At 49.8% G+C, this 22121-nt stretch overlaps 1 protein-coding gene across 1 annotated transcript in view; it reads right to left on the bottom strand.

The window, feature by feature from the left end:
• Positions 1–22121, bottom strand: part of ADGRB2 (adhesion G protein-coupled receptor B2) — a 103447-nt gene that overhangs the window by 6596 nt on the left and 74730 nt on the right. The window contains exons 20-25 of the mRNA XM_063140528.1: positions 15416–15501; positions 7010–7181; positions 5012–5107; positions 3523–3562; positions 2235–2899; positions 937–972 (exon numbers count right to left, since the gene is read on the bottom strand). Coding sequence (XP_062996598.1) covers positions 937–972; positions 2235–2899; positions 3523–3562; positions 5012–5107; positions 7010–7181; positions 15416–15501 — 1095 coding nt within the window. The remainder of the gene's footprint in view (positions 1–936; positions 973–2234; positions 2900–3522; positions 3563–5011; positions 5108–7009; positions 7182–15415; positions 15502–22121) is intronic.

Raw genomic sequence — 22121 nt, 5'->3', positions numbered from 1 at the left:
GGGGGGGGGGGGGGAGAGTAAAACATGAAGAGCAGAAAGGAGACAAACATTAGTGATAAAATGAAAGCTGGGCTTCATGTTGCAGCTGAGAGGTTGGAGCATTTCAACTCAAGCCAATAGCTAGATTCTCCTTCCCCAACATGGAGCACCTCACGTGTTGGACTACAACGACCATAATTCCCTGGCACTAGGTTGAGGAAGGTGCTTTGGCCACAACAATGTCGTTTCTGACCATGTTTGGCTGGGAATTATGGGAGTTGTAGGTCCCTTACCACGCTACCGAATCACTGAGGCCGTCGGAGGGCCTGCTCCTGGTGGTTCCATGTGGACCTACGGCCTGAGAGGAATCCACCAGGAGAAGAGCCTTGAGTGTGGTGGCCCCTTCTCTGCGGAACTCCCGGCCCCTGGAGGTCAGGCAGACACCAACACTGGCCTGCTTCTGGTGCCTCCTGAAAACAATTCTGTTTCGAGAAGCCTTCCCCAACTGGCTAGCTGCTGGTTTTCTGGTTCCTTTGTTTTTAAATTGACCAATTTTAATTTGCTTTTTAAATCTTCTTTCTTTTACTGTTTATACCTGTTTATGCCTATGTTCACCACTCTGGAATCTGTGTTCCATATAAATATTATTATTAATATTATTATTATTATTATTAATAATAATAATAAATCTTGAAGTATCAATTTTATGTAGTAGTTTCACTGACAAACAACTCCCCCCTCCCTGCCCCAAGAATCCTGGGAATTGTAATAGGTTGAGGGTACTTGGAAATATTTAGACTTTCCGGGGTGGGCAGTTTAAGCCTGTAGTTTAGAAATCAAGGGTGATCTATACCATGTCAATTCCGGCCAGGCAGAGGTTGAGAAAAATCTCTTACAAGCAAAGGGTGTCATTGTACAACACCAGGAAGCCAACACTGAGGAAGGAGGACCACTCACCTCAAAATCCAGGTCAGAGTACCGCAGTCTTTTCCTCTGAGGAAAGGCGAGTAGCAGGCGCGCCATAAAAGGAACAGAGAAGCCAAAAATACAAGAAGAAAAGAAAAAGACCTTTACTAGTCTGTTCAAGCACTTAGACAGAGACGAAGTTTTGGAGAATACATGCATGTATGTGCATGTAAAAGGAGCCTAAGAGCACGTGGATATGAAAGGTGGTGGGAGGAAAATTCTGCCCAAAGTACTTCAAGGGAATGAGGAGGAGGAAGGGATGGAAGCATGAGGCAAGCAGCACAACGGGAGCAACTCTAATGCCGTTTGATTGGCACCTTCTGTTTCCAATCGACGGTGGCCATTTACATGTCAACCAAGTGGGACTTGCCCCACAGAGGGAGGTGAAGGTGATGCACTCGCTGCAGCCTCCGAAATGGATCCTGGAAGAGCAGGCGGCGACTCGCTCTGCTTCCCTCCCTCAGTACCTAAAGCGTTCTGGGAGTGGAAGGAGGGCAGCACAAGGAGTGGGCCCTGCCTGCCAGCACCGTACTTCCATTTCCGTGCCCCCACCTTCGGGGGAGGGGATACCAGGTTAAAGCCCCCCTTTGCCCTGGGGTTGGGGACAGAATCCAAGTGGCAAACCTTCTCCCCTGACCCCCCTCAACCCTCGTACCACTGCCAACTCCTATGCTAAAAACGTATGCTGGACAACCATCTGTCAGGGATGCTTTAGGGTGGATTCCTGCATTGAGCAGGGGGTTGGACTCGATGGCCTTTACACATGTTCCTCCCTATTAGCGATAGGGCCACACCTGTGCCAATCATGGCCTTAAAGGCCCTCTTAAAGACTTGGATTGGCGGGGAGCGGGGGCAACCACACTTTCTGGGGCCTCTGGAAAGTGTGCATTTCCCTTGGACACGCTAATGGTGTACTGGGGAATTGCACTTTGCAATTTGTGAGGTGTTATGTATGAAGGTGGGGTTGGCCATTTGTCCTCTTTGACAGAGGACGGTCCTCTATTGGAAGGACCGTCCTGTCAAATTCTGGTTCGAACATGGACCATTGCCCATCCACAGTTAGCACCTCGACTGCAGACCAAACAAGGAGGCGAGATGGGCTACTGTATTTCTATTTAAACTATAATAATTATTTCTGAATTTGCCTCTATACCTAGACATGAGCAAGTGCAAAGCACCACTCTCTTTGGGAGAGGCGTTTTCTCCTTTTCGGTGAGTCATAAGCGGCCTCCGCTCAGGGTCCAATCGGCCCAAAGCCTGCGCACGTCCCCTGCCACCGCCCCTCTTACCTCCAAGGAGCCCACCTTCATGGCAGAGCCAGGCACGGTCCGCGGCATGGTGCGGCTGCGCTCCGACAGCTCCGAAGCCAGGATCTGCCGCACCGTGGGGTGCTGCTTGAACTGGAGGCCGTACGGGTGCTTGACCGTCCCATAGGGCTGGTTCAAGTTCACATTGATGTGGTCCACTGAGGCAAAGCTGGGGTAGGCCTCGGCCTCCATCACGTGGCGGCCCTTGCCCAGGCCCGGGGCCTCATCCAGCTTGATGTTGAGCTTGCCCTCCTCCCTGGCGAAGGGCTTAAGGCTCACTGTCCGCCGGGGCAGCACCATGTAGTTGCTCTCGATGGCGGCCTCCTGCGGCCGCAGCCAGCCGTAGTCCAGTTGCCTCAAGGTGCTCTCGCCACACAGGTAGACTGGCCCCCGCGCCGCGTCCAGGTTGACGTCCTTCTTGGCAGGCGGGTCATTGAGCTCGTTCAGCCCTTTCACCACGTTGTGGGTCATTTTGGGCACCTGCACCAGTATGGAAGTGGGCGGTATGTTGCCAGGGAGGGTGGAGAAGCCCAGGCCGCCCTCGGAGCTGGTGTTGAGCTTTGGATCCTCGTCCCCGTCCAAGGAGATGCGCGACAAGGTGCTCGTGATGGTGGCCGGGTTGCACGTGTTAACCTCTTTGAAGAGGACTGGGAGGGAAGAGAACGTGCCGTAGCAGCCCTCGGATGATATAGGGGGAGTCCCTGCTCTTTGGGAATTCCTCACTCCGTGGGGTTGGGGGTGGGAAGGAGGAAAAACCCCTTTAGGGGGACTCCGTCTCAGTCTTTAAGCTAGGGGTGGAGAGCGTTTCTCAGGGCTGAATTCAGTTTCAGAGAAGGTCTCAGGGGCTGCATTCCAGCAATGGGCAAGGCTGGGAGGCCAAGAGGACAAGACAGGACAGAAGGGAGCAGAGGGGGCCAGTGGTGATGATTGGGGGTTGGTGATTCATTCGCAGCTAGCCCTGCCTGGGAGCCCCCATTAGCCAAGAAGGAAGAGCAGAGTGCCACTCAATACTGTAAGAAGAGAGGGGCCACCAACCCCTGCTTCTGTTTTCACGCTGGCACGTGCTGCTCTCGGGAGCCGATCGCTGGGCATGGTACCACCCTCACCCGATACAATGCTTTGATGTCCCTCAGGGACATCAGGGTTCCGCTAGGTCCTGGGAAAGAACTTTAACTGCCCCTTCCCCATTCAACAATATGCCCCCCACCCACAGTCAAATCCTCCTGCGCTAGCCCAGATGCGTGCCAGGAACAGAGGGAGAAGATCTCACCTGTCTGACACGCCAGGTCAACATCCTTTTCAAAATCTGTCTATAAAAACACAGAAAGAGGGGGAGAAAGGGAGAGAGAGAGAGAGAGAGAGAAGAAAGAGAGAGAGAGGAACAGAAAGAGAGAAGGTGGGAGTGGAGAAATGAATGCATCGTGGGTAGCAAATGGGGTTCAATTATATTGCTCAGCCATATTGACTAATGTTATGTTGTGGGTGGGGAGCATTCTTTCCAAACATTTTTGTTGTTGTTGATGACGTATATAAATAAATAAAACAAATGAACCTTTTTTCCCCAACCAGATGACCTCCCATAATTCCAACTTGGGAATTATGGGAGTTGTGGTCCAACACACCGGGAGGGTGCCATATTGGGGAAGGCTGAAGCAAACCAACCAGCCTGAGCTCAAACGGCTGCATTGCTCATGCTTGGCCCTATCCAACGTGCCAGTGCTAAACTCCAATGACCATCTTGGCCACCTCTAAAATGGTGCACTGTCAAAGATGGCCATGACCATTTCCAAAATGGGAGCACCACCATCATGGCATGAGCATCACCATCTTGGATACACTCAACACTTCCATGTATAGCCCGCTAACCAACAGTATGAGCAGGACGTCCCCAGTATAAATATCAACAACCTTGAACTCAGTAGTTGTAGGGATCACAGAGAAAGGAAGTACTCCTTCCCACAGTGGATGGTTAAACTATGGAATTCGTTACCACAAGATGTAATCTTGGCCACCAATTTGGATGGCTTTAAAAGGGGGTTGGATAAATTCCCAGAGGAAAAGGCTATTAATTGCTTCTAGTCCTGATGGCTATGTGCTAGCTCCAGTATCAGAGGCAGTAAGCCTAGATACACTATTAGTTGGGGACCATGGGCGGGAGGGTGCTATTGCACCATGTCCTGCTTGTGGTTCCCTGATCAACAACTCGTTGGCCACTGTGTGAACAGAACGTTGGACTAGATGGACCTTTGATCTGATCCAGCCTCAGGGCTCTTTTTATGTTCTTATGAGATAATGGATGTGGAGCCATGTGAACGCTTAGGACAGCCTTCCCTGACTTGGTGGTTTCCAGATGTGTAGGATGCAAAACCACTGGGAATGATGGAGTTGCAGTCCAACACATCTGAAGGGCAACAGGATGGGGGGGACTGATTTGCGTAGAGCGCACAAGAAACCAGCCTCCCCCCAACCTGATGCGCTCCAGTTGTGTTGGGACCACAAGTCTCATAATACCCAGCCAGAGTAAGCATTTATTACTGAGCATGCCAAGAAATGTTCAAGACAGCATCAGCAACTGCAGAACCATCAGCAGTCCCCATACACAGAGACGCAGTCCAAAGGAGGATGTGACGGCTGACTTGGATAAGATGCCATCGCTTGGTCCCACCCCATGGTCTGATTGCGCAACACCCCACACCGTGGGCACCTGCAACCTGCTCTCCACTGCCTCCCTCCATGACACAGGCCCCATGTTCACTCACCATGATCTGCACTTGCCCGTTCTTACAGGAGTCGGGCGAGTTCTCATTCTCATCACTCTTGCACACTCCAATCTGGCACTTCACCACATCTTGGACCTGGGAGAAGAGGCAGGCAATTCATTTGTTCTCGGTCTTCACCCTCTCCCTCGCTCTACCCCCCTCCCCGCCCCTCCAGGCTCTATCATTCCCCCCCACTCTCCCTTTTCATTTCTGGGTTTAAAGAGTCCTCCAAACGTTTATTGCTCAATCCACAGATCATTGCAACACATACAAACTTAAATTTTTACAATATTGTTATACAGTATCAAAAGTTTAAAGAACATGTTCCATCTGTCCAGTGGGTGAATCCCTGCCAAATGGGGCAGCGACTCGGTGCTCTACCCTGACAAGCACCAAGTTCATCGGCCTCCAATCTTGCAAGAACACATCTCCCCCCACCCACCCCGGTGCCTGCGCTCTTACCTTGAGCGTATTTATGAGGTCGCCTTACGCCTCCCTCCCCCGGCCCAAGATGTTTGTTTATTACCCTGTAAAAATTCTGACTCTCTCAGCTTTCAGGCCCCAAAGACGCTTTGCCGTTCTGAATGACCTTCTTAGCACCCGAACGTCAGCTGTAATGTCTCTAAGCTAACGATTTGGTTGCAAGGACGCAGCCGTTATAATCTCCCTCTTTCTGACAGGGGAGTGAGGGATGCGGGCAGCAGCTGGCGGCAGCAACGGGCCCCGCGTGCGCCACTTCCGTGCGCCCGTCTTTTATGCTTATGGAGCAGTTGCTCACTGCCCATTGCACCAAGATAAATGGGGGCGTTTGGGAGAGGGGGGAAGGAGGGGCAGGAGGGGCAGGACTCCGGCCTTCAGAGCAGAAACAGAGGAAATTGGAAGAAGGCTTTCCCCAGCTGGATGGAAGGAAATGTGGCCAGATCTCCACCCACATACCAGACAGCCATTAATTAGACGGATTGATTGAGAACTTAAGCAAACAGTGGCAGCTCAGGCTGCAGGATGCCTCTTTAAACAGCTTGGGGCATGAACGCCTGAGTGGCCGCCTCCTTCCCTGTCTGCTGTGGCTGAGGCTCACTGGGCACCCTAAATGGATCTGCCCCCCCCCCCCCCCCGGGTAGGGCAATTTCCCCGAAGATGCACTTATTTTCTGGATTAAAAGCGGAAGTACTTGCTATCTTTAGAGTTGAAAAACATTAACTTTTGGTATATGGAACTGTGGCAAATAGCTACGGCAGAAAAATTGACGTACCAATTGAAACTAGCCAAAGTCAAGACATCTGACTTTTATAAAATATGGCAGGTTTTTATTTTATATACTAATCAGGGACATACACAGCAGTATTTGTCAAAGCTTTTCCTCAAAGGAAAATATAATCTGTTATGGAGAAGAATTATAAAGAAATCCCCCAAACAGCCTATGAATTCCAACTAAATCTTGGTTGGTAAAGTAAAGGGGGGAAATATACACATATGTTAAATCTAATATTCGGTGTCAATAATTAGATTTAAATCTAACGTATTTCTTTTGATTGATTGATTTTCCTTTTCTGTTGGTCTGTTTAATTTTGTTTTGGAAAATCAATAAAATCTTAAAATACATAATTAAAACAATATTTAGCCCTGAGCCAAAATGCTCTCTCCCATCTTCCATCCCATTTGTGGGCAGCAAAATGGAGGTGGGGGCATTTTGGTGATTTTTTCCGAGTGGAGACACATTTTTCAGGTGTGGGGGTGATTGTGCTGAGAAAAAAAAGAAAGCTGTGTTTTCAGCTGTCTCTTAAACAAATATGCATTTTGAGGGATAAATTACAAACTGGACGGATTGGAGAGGGACACCCCTGGCTACTTCACATGCTCTGGATTTGTCTGCTAATGTACAACCCAGGAGGTATGGAAGCGGCATATGATGAGTACACCAAAACACGCGAGAGAGAGAGAAAGAGAGAGAAGCAAAGCAAAAAAAAACCCAGCCAGCTGGCAGTGCATGGTGCCCACCTCTCTGCGCAGAAAGCAGTGGACGGTGATGATGACGAAGCCCTGGACTGAGTTGAAGACGGCAAAGAGGACCTGGAAGAGGATGGAGCGCCGGTCGGTCATGGCGAGCACGGCCGACATCCAGGTGAGCGCCAGCAGGGGCAGGACCACACAGGAGCTCCATAGCGATGCCCTGGGAGGGGGTGGGAGTGAGAAGGTGAGAGAGACAGGCGCAGGAGCCAATCACAGAGGGTAAGGGGGTGGGGAGATGGAGAAGGCACACAGGCTGGTCCTCCCATGCCGCCCCAGAAGGGCCCTTTGCGACCAAATGATTGGTTCCCAAAGGGATTAGGATGGTTAGCAGGTGATGGCAAGCAACTGTTCAGTGTTGGTGGTGAATGAGCGTAGGTTAAGCAAACAGCACAGGGCGAGCGTATCAGGGACACAGATCAGTGTTGCCCCCTCCCGACAATTCTTCTTTATAGAGATGCTGTGGTTCAAATCTGTGAGAAGGCACTGAAAAATCTGGGGGCTCTTTGTAGTTGGTAAAAAAATGCATTTTGTACCAGCTCAGAGGCATTTTCATCTAGGTCTGAGCCCTGGCATGAAACAAGTCCGGCTCCATTTTATTTATTTATGTACTGCATTTCTATACCGCTCAATAGCCAAAGCTCTCTGCGTGCTTCACAAAAGCTCTCTGGGTGGTCCTCCATGTTTCGTGGATTCTGGGTGCATTTAAGGAAGAGATCCACCACTCCCTGCTACTCTTCCCTTCCCTTCCCTTCTTTAAGTCCATTTTACTGGGGAGCCAGCCCTTTTCAGAACCATGCCAAATCAGCCTTAGCTGCTTTGCAACTCGCTTGCCTCACTCCTCCAACTCACCCTTCCTAGCCTATCTAAAGCAGATCATCTCCTGCCCAAGCAAAGGACTGGGCTACTATGGCATTCTGCACTGCTCCTTGTGAGTGCTGGGGAAGAAATAAGCCTTCAGTCACAGTAGAAGTTGCTCATCATGAATTGGGTTTAAGGAGGCTGAAGATTTGGGCGTTGGTTTTCTCAGCTACACCGCTGGTGCAGGTTTGCAGAGGGCCAAATTAGACAAGATGGAGAGAGAGAGATCCATAATCAGATGTTTTTGGTTTTTGGGTTTTTTTTAAAAAAGGGGGTTGGGCTTCACATGGGAAAGGGAGAACCAGCAATTTCTGAGCTCACCTAAATTCTCTGAAAAGAACCTCAGAGCTGGTTTTGGCTCACTCCCGTTTCCGACTTGTTTTGTGGGCTCATTCAAATTGGAAAAGTGCATATTTCAAAAGGGAAAAATGCAGATTTCTGTGTATATTTTTCAAAGTTTGTACACTCCCCCCCATTGACTAAAGTGTAAAAATACTTTTTCAAATTGCATTTCAAAGTGTGCACTGAAAAAAATGCACTTTTCGAATTTGATTGCAAATTCGGAATTTGCTCATATTTCTTGAAAAAAAGCACTCCTGCAACATTCATGTTCAAGATTGTGAATGAGACGTATCTGGCTCATTGCCAAAAATGAAATTATCATACATCCCTAGTTTCATGGAGGCCCAGAAAGGGACTGGGGACAGAGAGGGTAAGGGAGGAGGAGGCGAAATAACAACTCTGCATCCCTTGTTGTCCAGAACACCCCACCCAGCATTGTGAAGTGGTATAGTCCTGCACCAACTGGGTCCACTAATGGTTAAGCAGGAATCGTCCTACAAAGTGTAGGCAAAATTAAAGGCGGCAACAGATCAATAAATAAATAAATCTTCTTCTCTGTGATGTATTTGCTTTATTTCTCCCCTCCTCTGTCCTGTGCAGGCAGAAGGAGAGAGAGACAGGCGGCCGCTCATGCATGCTATTAATTAGATCTAACTATGTTTTAATTCTACATCTCCTCTCGTGCTACGCTTGGCTGTTAAAGGCTCGTTAAAGAAAATGCAAGCAAATGGAGAGAATGTTTCCGGCAGTTTAAGCACGAGAAGGCACCGTGGCGGGAAAGATCATGTGATCAAACTGGGAGCGCTTGCCAATGGGCCAAACGGAATCCAAAGGTTGGTTTGTCTCATTAGTACGGTTGAGGATGTTTGTGTCAATATGTAGAGGATCCCAGTTTTGTTTTCGCAAGCAAACACAATCCACTTGGAAGGTCTCCTGCACACGAACCCCAGGAAAACGAACAGGAGCTGCACCAGGGCACGGGAGTGGCGCTCTGGACTGTCACTATAGATGGCAGACTCAGCGGGTGTGAGCCAGGCCTAATTTTGGAGGCTGATAACAGTAATCAATGGGCAAGAGGGAATGGATTTGCCCCCTGCCCCCTGGGTGGCTCGGGGAAGCTGCTACATGTTTTCGGCTCGTTGCCAAAATAGTTATTTCCATCTTGAGCAATTCACATGTATGAGGTGGAGGGTGTTTGTGTGTGTGTGTTTTAAGTGCTTCTTCAGCAAGGAGGTTTTTAGTGTCTTTAAAAATTAAAACCCTTAAGCCACAGTGGTCTTGTTTTGCTGCCCTTCTCCCCAGAGCAGCCCCAGATGCCGCTGGCAACAGACCCAAGAGTGGAATCGTAATTGATGGCCGGGGGGACGGGGGACGGGCAGCACAGCCCGAGGGGCTTGCAGGTACCGAACACCTCCTGCAGAGTGGAGCCGGAGGCTGCCCGTCCCCTGACAGCCCAGAGCAGAGAAGAGCAGCCTTCCAGGCGGGAACACAGCCGACCTCCGAGCAAAGGGCAGGGTCTGCCCCCAACACAAGAGGCAACGTCAGGGATCAGATGACGAGCATCCAGAAAGGGCAATCCCCCGGCAGTAGGGGCGGATGGGGGGGTCGTATCAGTTCCTTCTCTTGAGCAGGATTTACCCAGTTCACACCTTCTGAGCCGAACACGGATTCAGATGCCATTTCCGAACTTGCAATGGGATTGACAGACTAAACAACAACAACAACAACAGTAGTGCTTGGCAGCATGTGTATATTTGAAATGTGCACATGAAAAAAAGAAACAACACCTGCGCACAACTCTACGCTAACCAATTGGAGGAGAAGGCAGACTGGAGCGTCTGCACACGACGGATGCGTCCATTCCAGCTAGAACAAGTTTTGAGATGGAATTCATCTCGTCGAGCAGGAGTACTGCTGATTCGCACGTCCCTAGTTAGTAGTTCTTTAATTAACTTTTTTTTAAAAAAAGTTTAAAAAGTGTGTTTTTAAAAAAGTTGAAGCAGTTTTTGACAGTTCAGTGGAGAGGAGCTGCTGAGATGAACATTTCAAGTGTGCAACCGTCCCTCCAGAACCCTGCTTGGGCTGGGGCCAGGCCCGCTCACAGCTTTCTGGGAATATGTTCAGCTGTTCTTTATTGGATAATCTGTCAGCCTCCCTCGAAAGACAGTTTGCTTAGTTCTTTAAACTGCCCTCGCTCAGTAGGGATGGGCAAACTCACCTGCGCCCGAAAGGTCAGACCCCCACCCCCCACGCCTGCTCACAGAGCTCCACGAGCCTCCTCTGAGGCTCAGCAAGGCATGGGCACTCGGCACCCACTTGATTTCCCCCCTTGTGTAAATGGAGCCGTAAAAGCCCTATTTACACAATAGCCAAGGTGCGAACGGAATGTCTGCACCTTATTCTTGAGCAAATGGGGATTTTTATGGCTGCCATTTGCACAACTCGCAAACAACCTGCCTGACACCCTGTAGCTAAACCTCATTGCCTGGGTTAGCCTCATGACCTCAGCCCATCCATGATCCAGATGATGAATCCAGGAATGAGGAAGCAGCAGTAGGTGGGGGAAAGTGGCAAAGAGAGAACAAACAGCAGCACCCTAAGCGAGGAAACTGTGGCACCAAACCGGATAAGACAAGATGCCTTTCTACTGACCTGGTGCCCTCCAGATGTGTTGTACTACAGCTCCTATCGCCCAACCAGTATGGGCATTGACCATGTTGGCAAGGATGATAGGGGATGTAGTATAATGCATCTGACAAGCACCAGTCTGGGGAAGGTTGTTGCAGATTCTTGGTGTTTCGGGGAAGAATTTCCCACCCTACTGAAATGGCCAGGTTCAGCCGGCGGTAAAATCCAACTTAAGCCCTACTTAGAGTAGACCCATTGAAATGAATGAGATTTAAGTTAGTTATGGCCAACTGAAGTCCCATGCATTTCAATGGGTCTACTCTACATAGGGCTTAAGTGGGATTTTACTCTTGTATGCAGCCTTTGATGGGTAAAGAAAGGGGAGAGGTGGCAGTTCAGGAGTAAAGAATGCGATTTGCAAGGTCAGTCCGTGGCAACTCACAGATCTTAGTTTGCAAGGCTGGCAAGAACTGCTGTTTGGCAGCCTGGAAATGCGCTGCTCTTCAGAGGAGACAGAACTCTGTGGATCAATCCTCTGACATTATAGAACAGCTTCTGATGTTCAAAAATAAAAGGCAACCCAGTTTTGCAAGCTAAGGAAGCCCACTCAGTGAATGCTGGCAATTCCCACTGAGCACAGCCGACATTTTAAAGCATAAGGCGGTGGGGCCATCTGAAAAGTAGCGTTCGTCAACGGGCATCGTCAACTAAATAGGCAGAGAGAGGGAGGGGGAGGGAGGGAGAGAGAGAGAGGGAGCCAATGGAACAAGCACGTGAGCACCAACGGGGACTCACATCACGCTGCTGGCAGTGGCTGAGTGTAGCGCAGTGCTGGAGACCACACCGCACTTGGTGCATTTCAAGAGCAGGCTCCCGCACGGGGGATCCTTGAAGCTGAGGGTGGCCCCCGTCCCCGCAACAAGCATTGTGCCACAGCGCCCCCGGCCACCCCCACCAAGGGGTGAAAGGAACGAGGCACCACGAGGAGATAAAGCAGCCAGAAGCAAAGGAACGGCAAGGCAACGAGAGAGACAGGCGGGAGGCAGGAGGGGTGGGGGTCATGGGGAGGAAGCAGATGAGGGATACGACAACAAGAGAAAGAAAAAGAGAGCTGGGTTAGTTGCAGGAAGCGGCGCTCGTTCAATGGTTAGCGTGGAGCGGGGGGGTCGGCATTGGCTCAAGGGCAGGGCAGGCGCCGTTCATCTGGTGCTGGAGAGGAGGGAGGGCACCACCTCTGGGGGTGGCTGTTCCCCCTTCTCTCCTGGGCTGAGCACCAAAGGACGGACGACCCTTTCCCAAGCTCTTTCCCCTGCAGAAAGGGGGAAGCTCCGCCCCACCACCAAGTAGTGGCTGAGTCCCCCCCCCCGCCTCCCCCCTCCATCAACTGAGATGTTGCCGTCTTTCCCAAGAACGTTGGGTTGGACACTTCTCCTGTCCCCGTCTGCAAAAGCAGCAGAAGCCGCTTGTGGGTTTCCGGGGAAGCCTACAGAGCTGAAGCCAAAGCTGTAGGAGGGGTGCAGCCTCTAAAGGAGTCCTCCAAGGTGCTTCGCATAGAGTTCCCCAGGATGGGGTGTAAATGAGTTCACACCCTGGATAGCTCCGATGGCGTTCTGACTGGTTAGGACTGAAACCTGGAGTGGATTCAAAGCTCCATGGTCATCGGAGTCACCAGCCTCCACTGCTGCCATCCGCTTTGGGAAACCAAGCCCTGCGACACTGGCTCATGCAACTGTGTCCCAAGGAACTGGAAGCACTGGTTTTAGGGGAACTGCTCGCCCCACCTTCACAGACACCAAAATAAACCAATACATTGGGGTTTTCAAGCGTTCATAACTCATAACGCGTTTCGACAGCTCAACGTGAACACTCAGCGCTCAAGGGATGGGTGGGCTCCCCCGCATCTGATTCGCTGGACGCTCGCTGTGGTCCGCCCTCCTCGTTGGTCCACGTGAGCTTCTTTTGAGGCTCAGCAAGGCCCAACAAGCGCTCACCAGGCGTCCGCCCTCGCTCCGGAAATTACGCATTTCCCCCTGCTGCAAAAATGGGGCCTGTCCTGCCGCCATTTATGCAATGGGGCGGGGGATACATGTAATTTCTGGAGCCTCCACTGTGTGGCACAATGGAGGCTCTGGACGTGGACAGTCACTCAGAGCATGACTCTGTGAGCCTGCGATGGGCACCCGGCTGGGTCTGAGGGGGTGGGCTTGCTGGACCGGCTACAACCCTCCTGGTTTTGACCATGAAATGGCTCTCCGGAGGTTGTTTACCACCAAAGAGGGCCTCAGTTCATGGGAGGCCTCCATCACATGCTACTCTCTTCCCCTTCCCCAAGGTAAAGTGGCTGTTTTTCTTGAGGAAGGTGGGGGCAGGGAATTGTGGGGGTGGGGTACAAGCCCCAGTCTGACACTACTGGAAGTGGGTCTGCGGACAACTCAAATGGGGACTTGGTTTGAGCGTGGGGTGTACTCGTGTTCCATTTTCAAGCTTCCCCCATTTCAAACACTCACCCCCTCTCGAATTTCACATAGAGCCATGCCTGCTCCACAGGTCCTATGCATCCACCCGCCCATCCACGTCAACGTTGTAACTAGCTACAGACGATGCCTGAGGCCATGGGGTGCCTTGAGCTGCCTGCTTTTACAGGAGTCCCTTTCTTAACTCAACCCCGCAGCTCTGGGCCGTAGCAGGGAGGGTTCTGACAACCGTTGCAACCCCTCCCAACCCTTTCCCAGAGCAGTGCTGCCGCCTGCCTGCTTGCTCAGCCTGCCTCCCGCAGTGCCTGTCTTGTGGTGGGATTCAAGGCAGCAGCAAAGAACCAGAGGGGCCTCAGCAGGTGGGGGTGGGGGGAGCAGCGTTGGAACTGCAAGCTGCTACAGTCACTGAGAAGCTTCACACCACACAAATGTATGTTTACAAGCTCTGGTAAGAAACGGAGTTTGTAAAGGTACAACGCTCCTTTTCTCTAACAGGTGCCTTTAAGATGCAGAAGCCGGGTCTGTTTGACACGTCTGAACGATTAGGCAGGAGTCAGGCAAAGGTGCTTCAGGAGCTCCACAGGTCCTGTGCCTGGTGCTTAGACCTGGCTTTTCTTAGATGGCAAAAGTGAATGTAAGGATACATCAGAGGTTCTGATGCAGGTATATAATACAGGAGTTAGTTACATTGGACTCAGAAGGGTGTGCACAGGTGGGGCTGGGAAGGTCTAAGCACATTCATGTTCCAATGCCAGCCATAGATCAACTCTAGAGCCACCACTGAGGCAGGAGCCACACGACTGCTTTATAGGCATTGAAATGCACTGGCAACTGTTGGGGCCCTTTGACACATCTACACCAAGCAGGATATTGCGCCATGAAAGTGGTATGGAAGTGGTATATGGCCTGTGTCGTGGGCCCCAACAGTTGTCAGTGTACTTCAATACCACTATAAGGCAGTACTGTGGCTCCTGCCTCCATATACCGCTTTCATACTGCTTCATAGTGCTATATCCTGCTTGGTGTAGATCTGCCCTGAATTTAACCTCAATAAAAATACAGATTGCAAGGATTCTATCAGGGCAAATAATTCCTTAGGAAGTTGAAAACTATTTTAATTAAATTAGGAAAAATCATAGAATCATAGAATAGTAGAGTTAGAAGGGGCCTCTAAGGCCATCGAGTCCAACCCCCTGCTCAATGCAGGTATCCATCTTAAAGAATACCTGACATTAGAGGCCATCCAGCTGCCTCTAATGTGGGAGAACCCACAGCCTCCCTAGGTCATTGGTTCCATTGTCGTACTGCTCTAACAATCAGGAAGTTTTTCCTGATGTCCAGCTGGAATCTGGCTTCCTTTAACTTGAGCCCATTATTCCGTGTCCTGCACTCTGGGAGGATCAAGAAGAGATCCTGGCCCTCCTCTGTGTGACAACCTTTTAAGTATTTGAAGAGTGCTATCATGTCTCCCCTCAGCCTTCGCTTCTCCAGGCTAAACATGCCCAGTTCTTTCAGCCTCTCTTCATAGGGCTTTGTTTCCAGACCCCTGATCATCCTGGTTGCCCTCCTCTGAACACGCTCCAGCTTGTCTGCATCCTTCTTGAATTGTGGAGCCTAGAACTGGACGCAATACGCTAGATGAGGCCTAACCAGGGCCGAATAGAGAGGAACCAGTACCTCATGTGATTTGGAAGCTATACTTCTATTAATGCATCCCAAAATACCAGAGGGATGGGTGGAGGCAGGATGTATAATAATATTTTCTTGGGTATCTAGGAGTCACCAGACATTTCAACTAATGTGAAATTTAAGGTGCTTTGAAGGGGCCTGTGTAAATTATTTCTTGAAGATACGCTAAAAGAATCAGATGAGTGAGATCTTTCAGGGGATGTTTTGCAAATCTTTGTATTTTTACTGTGCCCCCTCTCCCAATATCATTGTCCAGGACGGGAAGAGGCAGTGAGAGGTTTCTCTTGGCAGGCATGGCAGCTTCTGCTTCGCCAGAATAAGCTCGAGGGATGGGTGGGTGCTGCGAGGGGAGTGTGTGTGTGTGTGTGTGCGCGCGTGTCTAGGGATGGGAGGGAGGACTTACCCAGCTCGCTGCTTTTTGGACTTATCTGAGATGCCATCTCGAGACATAAGCTTGTTGAAGACTATGATTCCGATTAGCATGTTGACCTGGAAAAGCCAAGAGGGGGTTGAGGGAGGGAGAGGGAGAGGGAGAGAGAGAGAGAGAGAGAGAGAGAGAGAGAGAGAGAGATCGAGATCTAATGGTGTACAAGTATTCCCTCCCCCCTCCCCGATTGCAACTCTTGTGAACATGTCCCATTCGAAACTCTGAATGAAAACACAATTTTCAAGACATTTTTTTCAATTTCCGAAACTTGCATTTGCATTTGAAAGTATGCACAGGAGTGTTTCTTCTCCCCTCAGGAATCTGCATTTTCAGACTTCATTCCTTTGGTGGGGAAAGACAGGTTGCTTACCTGTAACCGTAGTTCTCCTTCGTGGTCTCTGTGCATCACACATATGGGCTCTGCGGCTGCGCTGAGCTAACAATCGGAACTTCTAAAGCTGAGAACGTTCAGTTTGGGCGGGAACCCCTCCCCCACCGTCGTGTGCGCATGCACTGCAGGTTCCCGCCCATCTCCTCAGTTTCCGAGACCGACTTGCTGGTCCCAGATTCTAGGAGATAGTACCTCTATCGATGCCGAAGTATATCGACACCGAAGAGGGGACGGTGGAAGGGTTGTGTGACTGCACAGATGACCACTCAGAGAACTACGGTTACAGGTAGGCAACCTGTCTTTCTCTTTCGTGGTCTCTGTGCATCACACATATGGGAGATTACCAAGCTGACTTACCGGAGGTGGGTCGGTGTCGGCTGTCATTACTGAAGGATCGCAGAAAGAACGGCTCTGCTGAAGTTGGAGTCACTCCTGGCTCTGGTATCGAGTCTATAGTGAGTGACAAACGTTGCCGGTTTGGACCATGTCGCTGCCTGACAAATTTCTGGGATAGAGACACCCCTAGCGAAAGCTGTCGACGCAGACATTCCCCTGGTTGAATGTGCCCTTACTGGTTGCGACAAGCGAAGGTCTTGGAGCTCATACGCCAATTTAATGGTGTGTACGACCCAGGCAGCGAGTCTTTGGGTCGATACCGGTAGACCTTTCTTAGGGCCTCCGTAGCAGACAAAGAGTCGTTGTGTTTTTTGGAATGGAGCCGTCCTCCCTTTATAGAAGGCTAAGGCTCTCCGAACGTCAAGGGTGTGTAATGTCTTCTCTAAGGGTGAAGTCGGTGATGGGAAGAAAGTAGGTAAAATAATGTCCTGGTTGACATGGAATTCAGAGACCACTTCAGGATGGAAAGCGGGATCTGTACAGAGGACTACCTTATCATTGTGGAATATAAGGAAAGGTGGGTCAATACGGAGGGCTGCGAGCTCGCTGGCTCTTCGTGCAGTTGTAATAGCAATTAAGAAGGCTACCTTCCAAGTGAGGAGCCTTAAGTCTACAGTGGCTAAGGGCTCGAATGGTTTGTTGAGAAGAGCTTTAAGGACTACTGACAAACTCCATTGTAGAGTGAAGTCTTTTATCGGTGGAGCTAGATTGTTAACTCCCCTTAGGAATTGTCTTACGAGACGTTCGAAAATGCTGAATAACCGTCAGTCGTAGGTTTATTTGCTGAGATTGCCACTAGGTAAACTTTAAGTGATGCTAGTCTGAGGCCTTTCTGAAAGAGGGAGTTAAGGAATGCGAGAACTCCCAGAATTGAATCGTCGTGGGGGTTCATCTGGTGTTCGGAGGTGAAGCGAAGGAAGCTATTCCATTTAGCCATGTACGCCTTCCGTGTCAATGGTTTTCTGGCTGCTTCCAAGACTAGTGCTATGTCTGATGGTAGACCTGCCGGTCGTGCCCGATCTTCCATGCCGTGAGTCGCAGTGACTGTAGGTCTGGATGTCAAATTTTCCCCTTGTGCTGGGTTAGGAGCGGCATCGAGGTTGGTAGGTGGATGAAACGGTTGTTCGATAGGTTGAGGAGAGGGGCAAACCAGGCCTGCCTGGGCCACCATGGGGTTATCAGTATTCCCTTGGCTCGGTCCGTCGTTATCTTGTGTAACGTTCGAGCTATTAGCGGTATTGGGGGGAACGCGTAAAAGGGTAGGTGACTCCAATCAATCTGGAATGTATCTCCCCTGGAGTTTTGGCCTATGCCTCCTCTGGAGCAGTACTGGTGGAGGACTGCATTGTGAGGGGTGGCGAACAAGTCTATGGACGGTTGTCCCCATTTTTGGAAGAGTTGTGAGAGAGTGGTTGGATCCATTTCCCACTCGTGTGAGATCGTTATCTTCCTGTTGAGTGAGTCGGCAAGAATGTTGTCCTGTCCTGGAATGTGGATCGCTGTTATGTGTATCCCCCATGGAATACACCAATCGAGAATTTCCACTGTTTTCCGAATCAGTGCAGACGAGTGGGTTCCCCCTTCCTTGTTCCGATGCCATAGTACGGCGGTATTGTCGGTGAGGAGCTCTATATGGTTGTTTGTTAATAGATCCTCGAAGGTGAGGAGGGCTTTCTGGATAGCGAGCATCTCTAGGAAGTTGATGTGTTTCCTGTGCTCTGCACTGTTCCATCTTCCCTGAGTTTGGAGGTGTGCACAGTGGGCACCCCAACCGAGCATCGATGCGTCGGTAGTGAGGGTGTGAGTCGGTGGTGCCTGTGTGAATGGCATTCCGAGAGTGAGATCGTTTTTGTCTTGCCACCAAGAGAGGGACATCCACACTGTTGATGGAATGTTGAGATAAAGTTTTCTGGCATTTGTTATATTCGGAAATGACCTGATGAACCAATTCTGTAGGGTTCTCATACGGAGTCTTGCCCATCGTACTACCGACACGGTAGCTGCCATGTGGCCAAGAAGACGTTGGACTTGGAAGGCTGTTGTCGGTTTGTCCTTGGATAGTCGACGTGCCAAGGCGACGAGTGTGTCTGTTCTGTTGGGGGGAAGGTAGGCTCTGGCAGTCGTGGAGGCGAGGACTGCTCCAATAAACTGTATTCTTTGGGTTGGAAACAGTTGGGACTTCTCTAGGTTTATGTCGAGGCCCAAAGCTTTCACTGTTTGAGTGACTTCCTTCAGTGCTTCCAGGAGGGAAGGGCGGGTCGAGGCTGCTATCAACCAATCGTCGAGATAGGGAGAGATTTCTATTCCCTTTTTTCTGAGATAGGCACAGACGACAGCGACACACTTTGTGAAAACTCTCAGTGCCGTTGACAAGCCGAAGGGAAGGACGTGGAATTGGAACATCTGTGTTCCCACGAGGAATCGAAGAAAGTGACGATGTACAGGATGAATTGTTATATGAAAGTATGCGTCCTTGAGGTCTATGGACGCGAACCACATGTGTTGCTGTAGAAGAGGTAGGATAGTAGGTAGGGTAATCATGCAGAATTTTCTGACTTTTATGAAGCGGTTGAGATTTCTGAGGTCTAGGATGGGACGAAGACCTCCGTCTGCCTTCGGTACCGTAAAATACCTTGAGAGGAAGCTGTTCCTTATATCGGGATTCACTCTTGTGATTGCTCCTTTCTTTAGGAGGATGGATATTTCCCTTGCAAGGGGTAGAGAAGGTGATGTTCTTCTTACGGTACCGACGAGAGGGAGTGCTTCGAATTCTACTTTGTATCCGTCCTGAACAATGTTCAGGACCCAGATGTCCGATGTTATGTGTTCCCAATTGGTAATGAATGGTCGAAGTCGGTGGCTGAAGTCGTATGATGAGCTGGGTTGGACGACGGGGGAGTCAGAGTCAAAGTCTATGTTTGGAGGCAGTATCCGGTTTGCTGCGGGACTGTCTGTATCGCGGGTATGTTTGCTTCTTTTGGCGTTGTTGTGGTAGTGCGCGCTGGAATCTATCTGAGTATTGCCTGTTTTGAGGGAAAGGTCTATTCCAGTGTCTGGTTTTGAAAGTTGAGGGTTGGTCATCTTTTTTGCTGTTGCCCTAGCCTTACCCATCTTTTTTGCTGTTGCCCTGGTCTTCTGTATCGAGTCCATCGTTTCATCTGTGCTCGTGTTAAACAGTCCTTCGCCATCGAAGGGGAGATCTTCGATGCGGGATCTGGCTTCTGGTGTTATTGATGCCGAGCGAAGCCAAGCATGGCGACGGGCTATTGCTGCTACCATGGCTTTGGCATCACAGTCGACCTGATGTCTGGTGGTGCTAATTTGTAATTTGGAAAGGTGTTTGGCTTCGTCTTGAAATACATGGGCGAGTTCTCTCTTCTCCTCGGGAAGATAATCGCAAAGGGAGCCCATTTTCTCCCAAAGGAAAACCTGATAGCGGGCCATGGTGGCCTGATAGTTGGCTACCTTAAATCCTAGTGCTGCGGAAGAATAAATTCTCTGGCCCATAAGGTCTAGGTGTCTTCCCTCCTTATCTGATGGAGAGGCATGAGCTCTTTGAGATTTGCCCTGAGAGGATTCCACGATAATGGAATTCGGTTTGGGGTGCATGAAAAGGAATCCTACATCCTTGTCTTGTATACGGTATAGAGGTTCTAGTTTTCTTGATGTAGGCGCCATTGTAGCGGGGGTCTTCCAAGATAATTTGGCTGTCTGCAGCAGAGTGGGAAGAAAAGGAATAGATACCGGTGCTGTAGTCTCGGTATAAATCGCATCAAATACAGGGTCTTCAATCCTTTCAATGAGTTGATGGGTTTGGATTCCTAGGGATTGTGCCATCCTCAAAATTTGATCAGTGAAGTGGAACGTGTCTTGTGAAGGCGAAGAGCCCTCTCGACGGCCTCAACAGGTGATGGTATAGAGATGGTTGTAAGGACGATGTTGATGTTGCGTCAGAGATGTAATCATCATCGGACTTTGAAGACAGAGAGATACGAACGTCATACTTCCTAGTATGGGTGGGTGGTGGGGGTGGAAGTGGGCGGTCTTTGAAAGATGGTGATATAGATGCTATGGCCGTAGGTTTGTGCCACTGTTGGAGAGAAGTGGTCTGTGTTAGCGAGATCCCACGGAGGTTGGGACCAGTGGAGGTTGCTCAGGTGGTTTGGAAATAGTAGCGGAAGGGAGCCGGCGAGGTGTTGAAGAGCGCGAACGGCTTTCCCGGTTGTGTTCAATATCATGATAGGAGCCTTGAAGCCCTTGTTGATTGGACGGTATCGACCATGCTGAGAACTGGTTCCAGCTTCTATCCCTTGCGGGAGATCTTGATCTCGAATTATAAGAATCGTGTCGGGACCTGTTAGATATTGTAGAAGGGTTTGGGCTATAAGCCAAACATCTTATAGCCCAAACAGCAGAAGGGCTATAAGCAGAAGCAGAAGTTGAGGGGGCAGGATTGCAGTTTGAGATTGATAAACAAATGGTCAAAGAACACCTAATTTCCTTGAATGAGTTCAAATCTCCAGGGCCCGATGAACTGCATCCAAGAGTAATGAAGGAGCTAGCGGAAGAACTCTCAGAACCTTTGTCTATTATCTTTGCAAAATCATGGAAGATGGGTGAGGTGCCGGATGACTGGAGGAGGGCTAACGTTGTCCCTATCTTCAAAAAGGGCAAAAAGGAGGAACCTGGGAACTACAGACCAGTCAGTCTGACATCCATCCCTGGGAAAATTCTGGAGCAGATTATAAAGAAGTCAATCTGTAAACACCTTGAAACCAATGCAGTGATTACTAGAAGCCAACATGGATTTGTCAGGAACAAATCCTGTCAGACTAATTTGATCTCATTTTTTGATAGGATAACCTCCCTTGTGGACTGTGGGAATGCTGTGGACGTCATATATCTTGACTTCAGCAAAGCTTTTGACAAAGTACCACATGACATTCTGATTAACAAACTAGCTAAAAGTGGGCTAGATGGAACAACTATTAGGTGGATCCACAGTTGGCTACAGAATCGGACTCAAAGAGTACTTATCAATGGAACCTTCTCAAACTGGGGAGAGGCAACGAGTGGGGTGCCGCAGGGCTCAGTCCTGGGCCCAGTGCTCTTCAACATTTTTATTAATAATTTGGACGAGGAGGTGCAGGGAACGCTGATCAAATTTGCAGATGACACAAAATTGAGTGGGATAGCTAATACCCTGGAAGACAGAAACAAACTTCAAAGTGATCTTGATAGGCTGGAGTGCTGGGCTGAAAACAACAGAATGAAATTTAATAGGGATAAATGCCAAGTTCTACATTTAGGGAATAGAAACCAATTGCACAGTTACAAGATGGGGGACACTTGGCTCAGCAATACTACAAACGAGAAAGATCTTGGAATTGTTGTAGATCACAAGCTGAATATGAGCCAACAGTGCGATATGGCTGCAAGAAAGGCAAATGCTATTTTGGGCTGCATTAATAGAAGTATAGCTTCCAAATCACGTGAGGTACTGGTTCCTCTCTATTCGGCCCTGGTTAGGCCTCATCTAGAGTATTGCGTCCAGTTCTGGGCTCCACAATTCAAGAAGGATGCAGACAAGCTGGAGCGTGTTCAGAAGAGGGCAACCAGGATGATCAGAGGTCTAGAAACAAAGCCCTATGAAGAGAGACTGAAAGAACTGGGCATGTTTAGCCTGGAGAAGAGAAGATTGAGGGGAGACATGATAGCACTCTTCAAATACTTAAAAGGTTGTCACACAGAGGAGGGCCAGGATCTCTTCTTGATCCTCCCAGAGTGCAGGACACGGAATAACGGGCTCAAGTTAAAGGAAGCCAGATTCCGGCTGGACATCAGGAAAAACTTCCTGACTGTTAGAGCAGTGCGACAATGGAATCAGCTACCTAG

Source organism: Elgaria multicarinata, chromosome 13, assembly GCF_023053635.1.
Source record: "Elgaria multicarinata webbii isolate HBS135686 ecotype San Diego chromosome 13, rElgMul1.1.pri, whole genome shotgun sequence".
NCBI classification, from domain to species: domain Eukaryota; kingdom Metazoa; phylum Chordata; class Lepidosauria; order Squamata; family Anguidae; genus Elgaria; species Elgaria multicarinata.
Note: the sequence above shows the minus strand (reverse complement) of the source record. Positions and strands in the feature narration are given on the sequence as shown.